The 12,751-nt window shown below is 34.3% G+C and overlaps 1 protein-coding gene across 1 annotated transcript in view; it reads right to left on the bottom strand.

The window, feature by feature from the left end:
- Positions 1-12,751, bottom strand: part of Pxdnl (peroxidasin like) — a 452,037-nt gene that overhangs the window by 17,671 nt on the left and 421,615 nt on the right. The window contains exon 20 of the mRNA XM_027932810.2: positions 3,583-3,697. Coding sequence (XP_027788611.2) covers positions 3,583-3,697 — 115 coding nt within the window. The remainder of the gene's footprint in view (positions 1-3,582; positions 3,698-12,751) is intronic.

The raw sequence follows: 12,751 nt of genomic DNA, 5'->3' as shown, positions 1-12,751 counted from the left end.
GTGGGGGCAAACACCTGTAATCCTAGCTACTAGGGAGGTTGAGGCAGAAGGATTGAAAATTCAAGGCCAGTCTCTTGGTGAGACCCTGTATCAAAATAAAAAGTGTTGGGGATATAGCTCAGTAATAGAGAGTCCCCAGTACTAGGGGGGAAAAAGGTAGGCAGGCAGGAAGATCTCATTTTCTCATCTTAAGCATTTTTACAACACTAAAATAAAATTTAAAATGTTTTGTCCCTAGAAAGGATTATATACTACTTTAGAATGTGGTTACTTATGAGAAAAAAGTCACTTGTACTCTGAACAAAAAATGGGGAGAAAAGATTACCTTTACTCATAAGAATGAATTTTTAATTATAATAATCATTTATATTTTCAATATATTCTTTTTAATAGGTTCCTCTTAATAAAAATTGCATATTTCATTTTAGAAAAATGTCCAATACAAAAGCATAGAATAAAAAATCATCAAAATTCATAAGAAAAATTGATTCTTTTATTTTAAAAAGTAGTTTCCATTGGTTGATTCTTGATCAGAAAAAAATATAGAAAATACTAAAAAAATCTCACATAGAATGAAAATTAAAATCACTGTTATTGTCAAAAATTTTTTCATGGATAAATAAATAAGATGATGACTTCTGCCTGAGGGTGGAGTTGAGAACGAGTCAGGAGAGCTGTGTGAAGAGAATACCAAGCCTTTATCCACCTCTTGTTTCAAGTCACTATAAGCACCTTCCCTATTCCAGGCAAGATTATCGATGCTGAAGAACCTGTCCTGTCACTCAACATGCCCAACAGTGCTTGGAGACACTTTAGCCCTCCATCTCAGATGAGAACACTGTAGCCGAGAAGGTTGTTAACATGCCCACAGCGTGTCACCGGTAAATTGCTCAGCTGGGATGCAAATCAGGATTTAAAAAAAGAAAAATGCTCAGGCTCCTAAGTACTATGAAGACTGTTTTTCATTCATGGGCAACAGTAGGTTGTCTTGAACATGGTCAGATTTGTGCTTTAGACAATGTGGAGGCAGAGCACAGAAGCAAAAAAAAAAAAAAAGACTACTTTGGAAGTTTATTGCAAGGAGGAGAAGCAGGGTGGGGAGGGAGAGGAGGAGGAGGAGGAGAAGGAGGAGAAGAAAGAAAGAAAACAGACATTATGGATGTTGTTATACTTCACTTTTGTATTGAAAACATGAAACTCAGCATATTGCTTGAGTTCCATCCTAAGGGAAGATAGTAAGATTTATCAAGGTGAATTGATTTTTAATTCCTAAATAATGGGTTGAAAGGAAATTTTGAATTGTAATCAAGATGAAATTTTTTAAAATGAGGATAAAAGGACAGAGAAAATACAAGAAAGATGAACACAGAGAAAGCAAAGTGAAATTGCATCCTAAGTGATCTGTATATATTGATCAAGGGGATCTGAGCCCCTCTGGTCTGAACAACAATGGTACCCTTAACAATGGTACCCTTTCACTAGAAGACAAAAGAAAGCTCTTGTTACCTTGTTATCCTAAACTGAAAAATGATAAATTGAACTGAAAGTAAAAGTCCCATAAGATTGGCAGAAAGCTAAAAAATGAAACCAACAAATATTTAGCTGAGTATTGAGGAAACACAGAAACAGAATTTTAGTAAGGCCACCCAGAGACGTAAGAGTTCAGATGAAATTAGCAAAGAACATTGATCCTAAAACAAGTGAACAAGTCTTTGTGGTAGAACCTGGGCATGGCTGTGAACCAGGACAGAAGGCAGGTAATGCGTGTCATTATCCATATCACACAAGAGCCAGACCCTCATTAACATCTTATAAGACACGGGATTGTCCTTCTAAAATGGGAGTCCAACACTCATTTCTAATGAAACATACCACCTGCTGGAGTGCACTAGTGAGACACACCACCTGCTGGAGTCAATTAAAAAAAAAAAAACAATAAAATGCCAAATTAAAGGGCAAAGTGATTGTTTTCCAACCCTTTAATTATTTAATGATGGTTCTAACAGGGGCTGCATCTCCTGGTCAATATTCTAATACCTTGCAAGAATTCGCTCCAGGAACACTTGGAGGAAATTTTGTTTCCTTATCCTGGGATTTAAGGCTCTCCACTCTTTGCCTTGATCTTCTTTTAGAGTGTTCTTCCAAGAAAATTGTCCATCCATAAACATACCAAACTCACTAATCACCATCCTTACCATTCTCCAAACACACCTCTCACTTTCCTTTCCTTTAACTTTCCTTACGTTGTTCTTTCCAGGAATGATAGGAACTCCCTTAAATTCTATGAGAATCTTAGCTTATTCTTTGAGATATCTCCTCTATATAGTCCATCCAAGGTCCCCAGTTAGAACTAACATTCATTGTTCTGAGTTACTCATTATTTTGATCAGGTTCATACCTGTATATGAATGCCTTCAATGAGATAATATTGTTGTCTTTAAAAGAATATTTAGTATATAATGTTATAACAGCATTTACTATTATTCTGTGTTTTATGGAATAACTATACTATGCTAATTACTATATTAGTACTAGGTTACTTTAGATATATATTCCACGTTAACACAATAACCATGTACAGTAAGTATTACATGCCCACTTAACAGCAGAGGAAACAGACCTGGAAATTTGACGTCATTTGTATAGTTACCAAGCAGTGGAAAAGTATTCGAACTTAAGTGTGCTTGATTCTAAAATCTTCATCCTCCATATCACACACTACCTGTCTTCCTAGACATTAAACCCAAAAAGACAGACTCTGTGTCTTTCTCATTTCTACACACTTCACAAATTCATACAGTAGAGAAAATGGAACCCAACAGTGTATTTTAAATTTAACAGGTGAATAAAATCCCACCTAGCAGCCAGCCACGAAAAACAGACACTACCCAGAGTTGCTTGCAAGAAAAAGAAACTGCCTTGTCCATGGAGTTGTGAATTGCAATGTTTCTTTTTATTTAATTACACCAGCCAGCACCTATTGAAAGTTTACTTGGCGAAAAAGAACCACTAGGCATATCATTGTACAATGTACTTGCTATTTTCCAAGTATTCAAGTACATAAGGAAGAGAAACTCTGTAAAGGAATAACTACATATTAACTCAGTATATAAATTTAAGGAAAGAAGTCCTAAGAGATTTTAAAAGAATAAGATTATTTCCCAATTTTTTAAGAATTAAAAAAAATATTTTACCTTGGCCATGAATTAAGCCTTCCTTGCAATACTCTGTTCATGAACAAAAAATCAACTGAACAATAAATAGTATCCACTTTCTTATGATTTGCTGTTTCATATTTTCAAAATAAATTTGAAAATTATCAACACTGATGATGTGATATAAAGAGTCAAAAATAATATCAATGCCATGAAGTTTTCTTCACTTTACTGAGATAAATTTCCTGGATATACTGCTCCAGAAGAAATGGAATTCAAACATATGGAATTCATCTGTGTTTGTGCCTTTTCATATAGTTTGTCTTACATGTAAATGAGCCAACTGTAGTATCTATAAAAAAAATTAAGTTGCAGAATGGAAGCCTATAATAAGTAGTCTATAAAAATGAGATATTTCTATACATACCTATTAAGCGGATCACTTAGGTCCACCTTTTTCTTGCCAGAGTAGCTGCGTTGAGCAGAGCGTTTCTTTCGAGATTCTGGTGCGAATGCTCTAGGTTGCCCTCTACTCCTGCAGTCTGTGGGGAAATAAGTATCCACAATAGCATTTGTGAGATGGGGAGTCCGATGCTCATCTAGATTACTTCTTTAATGGCCAAAGTGTGCATGCACAAATGAGAGCAAGGAACAAGAGCAAGAGCAACAGCGAGAAAGATTTTCCTCTGGTCAATGCAACTTTGCTAAGGGCCCACAGTCACAACAGCTGCATTTGCAAGTGTCTGAATCTGTTTTCACAGCAACAGGTAGAACAGGATACAAGGCCATCTGCAAACACTATAGAGGAGCCACAGAGTAAGTGATGCAGAATGGTAGCAAGGGCATTGATTACACAGTACGTTTTAAGGACTTGTCATAATGAGGAAAAGAGCAGAAGCATTGTAGGTGGGATGATTAAGTTTTGAGGTTCCTCAAATTGTTTCATGCACATCTATGACCAACTGAGATATGCATTGTAAATGCTCTCTATTGCACTAATGAACATATAGTAAAGATTGCTGTACAGACACTTCAAAATGGTAAGATGGTAAATTTTGTCCTATGCTTTTACCACAATAAAAAACATAAGCATGATATGAAAAACATTTTGCAAATAAATGTGAATTTAAAAAAAAAATGCTCACTAGAGTTTCATCTGAAAACAGATGGAATGGAAACTAAGATATTTTGAAAAAGAAGAATGTTGTAGGAATCTATTTTCACAGAGAGTAAAATGATTTTATATAAAACTTTTTTAAAAGCCTTAAACTGGTGGGAAAAACAGACCCCCAAATATGTAATCAAATTTAAAATGTTACATTAGGCAGTATAAATTGGAGGGTAAGAAGAGATTACTGTCTTTTGCACTGGGTAATTAGCAAATTATTTCTAATTAAATAGTAAGGATAACACAAATCTTCACTTACCATATATAAATTAAATTCAAGAAGAATATGCCTTATGATAGATTATTAAGTAAATATAGATAGCAAATTTAGGATAGTATTTTGAGTTAACACAATAAACTGTAAACACTATAAAATTAGGCAAAATAAAATAAAATTTCATACAAATATGAAATAAAATATGGGCTCATTGTCATGAAGACATTGAAAATAGACCAGAATTAAAATACTCAAAAATGGTAGCAATGATGTAACTATCATATTGGTCATCTGTTGTTATTTTCTTTTTTATTTTCACTTCTACGTTTTGTTGTATCTCTGTTTTCAGTAGAATAAGCCTTTGTCTTTGCAAAATCCAAAATCAATTCATCCGAGGAAAACCAAGGCAAGGTGAAAAACTAAGGTGCAACAGTGAATTGTCACATCATTATCTGTTTTGCCATCATTGAATGAAAGATTTCTGTAAATGCAACTTTTTAAAAAAATTTTTTTAAAAGTGAGAGAGAGAGAGAATTTTTTGTTTGTTTGTTTGTTTTGTAGATGGACACAACACAATGCCTTTATTTTTATGTGGTGCTGAGAATTGAACCCGGGTCCCGCCCGTGCTAGGCAAGCGCTCTACCACTAAACCACAATCCCAGCCCTGTAAATGCAACTTTAACAGAAAGATAGGGTTATTTCAAAGACTGAGTCACTTTAATGGAGCAAGAGAACAAGCAAAGAGTTTCATAAATCTATAAAACAATTATTCAATAAGGGGGCAGAATGGTGGCAATGAAAATGAACACTGACTGGGCAGCTCTGGTAAAAAACTTGTGGCAAAAGTGTGCCATTGAAAATGTTTATCTTGCTATTTTTTCCTAACAACAAAATCAAAATATTCTAGATAAAATTATACCCAGGGATATAAAATTATACCAAGGGACCCATATATTTATGTTTCCCATGATTTTTACTCTGTTACTTCAACCAATACTTTATTAATAGTCAAAAATGTGCAAATATTTGCTGATTTGTGTGATAAAAAAAGTAAGTAAAATATTTTATATGATACAACTAAAGAAAGTACATTACAATCATGTAATGAAACTTTGCTTTTATTTCTGAAGAGTAATGGGTTTGAGCAATAAATATTTACAGAGAATATATACATTAAGGTATTAGATGAGGTATTCTTGGGAAAATAAAGTATGGTTCCTGGTTTTGAACAATGTACAAGCATACTCCCAGTACAGGAAAACATTTCCAGATAAGCTAAATGTTGCCCCTTCAAGTCCTCAAATGGGAAAAAATGTAGATAAAGTGCACTGTAGATAAACTGTCATCATTTATTATCTCTCATTTATTTTTTAAAGATGCAATTTTAGAATATATTCATTTCAAAGCACCAACAGAATATGTACAAGGTCATATGCATAAAACCCAAGAGCAAAGAGTTAGTGTATATAACATTGTAGGTATAGAGAGAAACACATGATCAGAACCAATCCACGTGACTGCAGTAACAGTGCAGCTCTACTTTAAGGTGACAGCTAAGATGTTATATTTCGAACATCTTTTTTTTTAATTTACCTTGGTATTTATCTCTAGTTGCTACAAAAATTGCAGAGAATCCTTGGTTGATAGTGTTTAGTTCTTAGGTGAACAACATTTGAATTTAAATAGCATATTAATTTGGTAAATGTTTTGGTTTTATACTTATGCCTATAGGTCTTAAATATGTGTGTGCTATACTCTCTGTGAGCGCATATATACATATGTATGCTCTAGATCTGTTTTTAGGCTTTGTGTGAATGTTCTATTTGACACTGTACAATAACCTATGTCATTATCTCTACTGTTAACTTGAGGAAACCAAAGCACAGAGAGATTGCATTCACTTGTCCAAAGTCCTACAACTTTTTTACATAAGGGACAGGATTTTAATACAGACTATTGAATTAGACATCCAATCTGCTGGTACTACCTTACAGCACAGAAAGAAAAGCAGAGCTAACAAGATGAACTCTTAGATTCCTGGCTTGTGCAACTAGGGAAATAATGGTGGCATTATTTGTTATTGAATGAATGGATAGCTGGGCCTAGGCTTGAAGGTAAAAAAACATAAGGTAAGTTTAGGTTGGCTCAAAAGTATTGTCAAATTTCTAATCAACATATATATAACTCATGGAGTGTTTCAATATACCTAGAAGAGATGTGGATGAAGACACAGCCACATGGATCATTTTCAAGAAGCATAATATGGTGTGTGTGTACATGTGTATATATGTGTGCCTGTATCTAGCTACTCATTTAGTCTTATTTGACTTCCACAGCCCCTGAATGTGATTTTGCTCTGTGAATGGTGACCTAGAGCTATGCTAGGTCTTATTAAATCAAGCAAGTTGCTTCCCTGGTTTACTTATGCAGCAGAATCTTGCCTTCTCTCTAAGGCACAATTCATAGCAACTAGACCAGCTCCAGCTTTACTTGGTCATATCTGAGAACAGGTACCATGCCCAGCTCCTCCACGAAGTCTTTCCTGAACTACCGAGAGCACATTTAATGGAAATTTGTGACACTTTGTCATACTACTCTCCTTCATCTAAGAAGATGTTGAGAAGAAGGCTCAGTCCTACCTATCAAATTATCCTTTGTATCTAGCATAGCTCTTGCATAAAGTACACACTCAATGAATATTTTTGCCAATATTTCTGCTATGCTCTTTTTTTGGCTCCCAATTCTCCCTATAAATTGAAATAAAAGAGGCCAGTACTACACATCCCCCTGTCTGCTTGCTATACTGCCTTGAAATTTCCCCTGCAACATAAACTAGAGCATCACCTTTAAGCTCAGCTTCACATAATCTTAAGGCATGGGCAAAACACATCTAAATTTTTTGCCACAGTGTAACAAAGGTGACTTCTAGTCTAGTTCCCAATAGAATCCTCATTTCCATCAGAAACCTCTTCAGCATCACCTTTACTGCCTATCAACATTCCTATCACATTTGGGTCTTCTGTCCCTTACAAGGAATCCCTTGTTAAGCTTAGAGAATACTTGTCTTTTTTCAGCTTGCATCTCCAAACTTTTCCAAACTCCTCTTGAACACCATTTCCAAAGGCACCAATTCCAAAGACTTTTCCACATCATGAGGTATAGTCACAGCAAAGATCCCACTATGAGGTACCCATCTGGGGGATTAAGCAGCATTCTGTCACTGTGACAACATCTGAAATAATCAACTTATAAAGGGAAAAGATTAATTTTGGCTTACAATTTTGGATGCTTCAGTCCTTGATTGGTTGACCCCATAGCTCTGGATTAGTAGCAAGGCAACACAGCATGGCAGAAGTGCACACCCACTCACCTCACAGTCAGAAAGTGGAAGAGAAAAAGCAGAAGAGGCTGGAATCCTACAATCCCCTTCAAAGGCAATCCCTCAGTGATTGGAAGAACTCCCACTAGGGCACCTCTTAAAGTGTCCATGACCTTCCAATAGTACCACACTGGGAAGCAATCCTTTAATACATGAATCTTTAGGCGACACTTAAGATCTAAACTATAAAAACACTTCTTATTTGCTTGCAAGAAGAGAAAAAGAATGAATAATTTAAAAGAAACACATAAAATGACAATTCGTTACGGCAGGAGTTTGACAATAGGTTTATTCAAACCTGTGATTTTATATTGCATATGTACATTACAGCAAAGTATTCCTAGTTCTGAAAAAGGAACCAAGACTACTACGACTTTATATTTTTAGACGATGATTCACTTGAATTGGAATCAACACTAAACTTCCCGCAATTGTCTTGATAGGAAAAGATGTCCCCCAGAAAAATCACTGATGTGTATTCATACTCTCATTGCCATCTCATTTTTTTTTTTTTTTTACTCTGCAGGATAACTATGTGCTACAAATGAAGTGGGTTTAAACAACACAAATGCACTTTCAATGTTTGAACTGTATCTCTTCAAAATTTTTATATTTAAATTCTAATAACCTCCAGCCCTCGCAAGGGTTAAATAGCCTACCAAAAAAATGGACAGTATAGTATTGGCTTTGAACAAAAATCCATTCTTGTGAATCATTTTGATCACGTCAATGGAGAGACTCTTTGATTTTTTATTAAGATTTGTTTTTCTACTTTTCTCCTTTTTCCTTTGAATTTAAGTGTAAAGGATTGCATTTATGTGTGTCACTGTGACAATACAGTCTGTGTGTGTGTGTTGTTGTGTAGCTGCGTTGATTGGCTAATGAAATATACATATGTGCATTGTACCTATTCGTTTTTATTATTTTATCACATTTTTTTTTTTGCTTTTTCACTTTTTAAAAATTTACTCAATCGTGTATTATTTTACTTGCTTTTGATTTTAGAGGAGCAACATTTATCGTTCATGTGTTCTTGTTTAACATTTTGTTTGTTTTGGCTCTTGTTTTTCTTTCTCTTATTACTCCTTTTCTCTCTTCCCCCTTCAATAACCAAATTTGCTTATTCTCTCTCTCGTTATTCATTTTAATTATTTTATTTGTTTTTTTACTCCTCCTTCTTTATAGACACCACTTGTTACCTCTCTCCTGCTACACAGAAGTACATATGTGCTCACTTTTTAATATTTTAAACCTTCTTTCACTTTCCCACCCCAGTTTCCTTCCTCTTAGTGAACTGAAATTTTACTATCTTTAAGACTAAATTAATTTATATAATCACTGCCCCTACCATTCACTTTATTGTGGCTACTTCTTACTGGGGGTTGTAGTTACCTGCTGCATACTTCAGTGCTAGAGCTAGCTCACCACAGTTCACTGCTTTTTCTGTTGTTAAATGCTGACTCCACCATTCCTCTTTCTGCAGTAATTAATGGTTTCAATGCCATAGTAGGCACCAGACATTGATTCTAATGCTGGATATTGATCACAATTGTTGTTATTGTTTCTTGTTTTCTGCTTATTTTCACAAGATAGAGACTCCATGCTTGAACTACACTCCCAACTCAGCACAAAGACAACACAACTTCCTCCACACACAACATACCCTGCTCAAATATCAACAATAATTTAACACATAGAATAAAGGAGAGAAAAAAACTGATACAAATGATTATGTTGCAAGTAAGAATGACTAGAGGGGATATCAGATCCCATTTTTGGACATATACTTCTACAATAAAGTCAGATAACCATTGCAAAATGATGGCTCAGAAAAGCCCACAATGTGACATCAGCTCTACAAAAGTGAATAATTGCATCAGTCCTACAGCAAAAGACCAGGCATTAGTGATTGAAATTAACACTTGTATTACACTGAGCCTATGTGCTGAAGCTAGGAGATACCAACAACAAAGGACTTAGTATAAAAGAAACAATTATACTCCACTGAACCACCCCAAAAAAGAGGATGGATATATATATATATATATATATATATATATATATATATATATATATATATGTGTGTGTGTGTGTGTGTGTGTGTGTGTGTGTGTATACATATGTATATATCACAATTCCAATTTTATATATAACTATAATGCACGAATTAAAATTAAATAAATAAATAGAAAAAAGACCAATAGAGTAGAGGATGGGGATCAGGGGAAGGTGGAGGAGAGGAAAAGAAGTTCTGGGAATTGAAATGGAGAAAACTGCTATATGCATTTATGAATGTCAGAATGAACCCAGTATTATATATAATTATAATGCACTAAAAAACACTAAAAAATGAACATATAAATTTTTTAAAAATTCAGCCACTAGAATTCCAGCTGCTTTCCATTAAGGCTTGTATCTACCTATATATCTTTGGGTTCATTTTAATGTCTCTTATTAGTCTCTGTATAAATTATTCCTGGCTCCTCAGGATTGTGGTCATGTGATTGAAACCAGCTCATATAGGCAGTGAGAGATGATGGCTAAATTTTTAGAAATATGTGAACTAATATTATAAACATGATGAAAGACACATTAAAAAATCACTAGTAACTAATTCTGGGCAATATTTAAAAAGTAAAGAGGCTCTATCATTATATATTTTACTATGTTGTATAAATTAAATAGGTATTATATAATATACCAACATAATAACATATATGTTTATTACTTCTTCCTTTATTTTGTGAACTACTAGATTTATTCATCAATTCATGAATTTGTATCTATTTTCTTTATTTTTTTTAGACAAAATCAAGCTAAGTTGCTCAGGCTTCCCTCCAACTTCCCTGCCTCATCCTCATGAATAATTGGGATTACAGGTATATGTCACCATGTCCCAATTAGCTTGTATTTCTGTAAGGACTTTCCCATGACTTTTCTATTTATTTAGCTCTCTTTTCTCTAACATCTTAAGTTGCCTGTTTTGTTAATTTATGTTTATCATTTTTTTTAACATATAAAATTTTAATGTTTTCTTCAAAAAGTCCCATAAAATAATTCCATATTACTTTAATAATGGTACATAAAATCATTAATTTGCAATAGAATTTGAAAGAAAAAAAGCATAAAAATCAACATCAAACTGTTAATGTGAAATAACAGGTATAAATCAAAGTAATTTTGAAAAGATAAATAAATATACTGAATTTTAAAAGGAAGTGAAGTTAATTTTTTTTTAATTTTTTATTGTTGGTTGTTCAAAACATTACAAATTTCTTGACATATCATATTCCACACTTTGATTCAAGTGGGTTATGAACTCCCACCTTCACCCCATACACAGATTGCAGAATCACATCAGTTACACATCCAATGATTTACATATTGCCATACTAGTGTCTGTTGTGCTCCGCTGCCTTTCCCATCCTCCCCCCTCCTCCCTCCCCACCTCTCCCCTCCCCTCCCCTCCTCTCTCTCTACCCCCTCCACTGTATAACCCTGAGGGTCTCCTTCCATTTCCATGCAATTTCCCTTCTCTCTCCCTTTCCCTCCCACCTCTCATCCCTGTTAAATGTTAATCTTCTTCTCCTGCTCTTCATCCCTACTCTGATCTTAGTTACTCTCCTTATATCAAAGAAGACATTTGGCCATATGATCATCTCGATAGATGCGGAAAAAGCATTCGACAAAGTACAGCATCCCTTTATGTTCAAAACTCTAGAAAAACTAGGGATAACAGGAACATACCTCAATATTGTAAAAGCAATCTATGCTAAGCCTCAGGCTAGCATCATTCTGAATGGAGAAAAACTGAAGGCATTCCCTCTAAAATCTGGAACAAGACAGGGATGCCCTCTATCATTTTTTTTAAATAATAAAAGCGTTCAATAACGAAGTCTATAATTTTCTGTGTTTATATTCCATAAATATTGACACAGAATGTCACTAATATTTGTTTAGACATTCCACTTAATTTTCATTGAATTCTTTGCCAAATATTTATTGGGTCAAATCATTTTGAAATTTCTAAATAAAATTTTTGTTTTATATTTGGCTATTAAATTTTAGATCTGTTGAACTGCAGTAAAAGATTATGGTTAATATGGGGTTTCCTCTTAAGAATTTCAGTGTTCCTATAAATTAGCATATCATCATTATTTGTTTATAGAGCCCAACATTAGATACCTCTCTCATAAATTGACCCTACTAATGATATTCAAAAAAATGTTGCTAAAGTATCCTGAATGCATGTAAACCTACTTCAAAAATGTCATGAAAAAAAATCTGCTTGTCTCAGTTAATACTTTTCATCTTAAATTCAACTTTCCTTAATATTGTGAGCACCACTCCTGTTTCTATTCTTGTGCCTGACATACTTTGACATGTTTTTTTTCTATTTGATCATTTCTAATATTTTGCTTATATATATTTCTTGTCAATAGTAAAAAGTTAAAAGTTGCTTTTACACACATCTATTCATCTTCAACTCTGAATGACTTGTCTAAATGTATTCAAATCTCAGCAACATCTGGGCATTCATAGCTTCCTTTATTTATTTATCTTTTTAACGTTTCCTTTATGCTATGGTTTAGATCTAAATATGTCCCTTTGTAGCTCATGTGTTAAAAAATGCAGCAATATTCAGAGGTGAGAAGATTGGATTATGAGATCTGTAACCTCATTGGTGGATTAATCCATATGGTAGATTAACAGTTTGACTGGATTACTGGGTGGTAATTATAGGAAGGTGGGGTGGCTGGGGGAACTGGGTCACTTAGAGGATGGCCTGGACTATATCTGTACCTGGTCCTTCCCTTGCACGCGCTCGCTCT

The sequence above is a fragment of the Marmota flaviventris genome, chromosome 15 (assembly GCF_047511675.1).
Source record: "Marmota flaviventris isolate mMarFla1 chromosome 15, mMarFla1.hap1, whole genome shotgun sequence".
NCBI lineage: Eukaryota > Metazoa > Chordata > Mammalia > Rodentia > Sciuridae > Marmota > Marmota flaviventris.
Note: the sequence above shows the minus strand (reverse complement) of the source record. Positions and strands in the feature narration are given on the sequence as shown.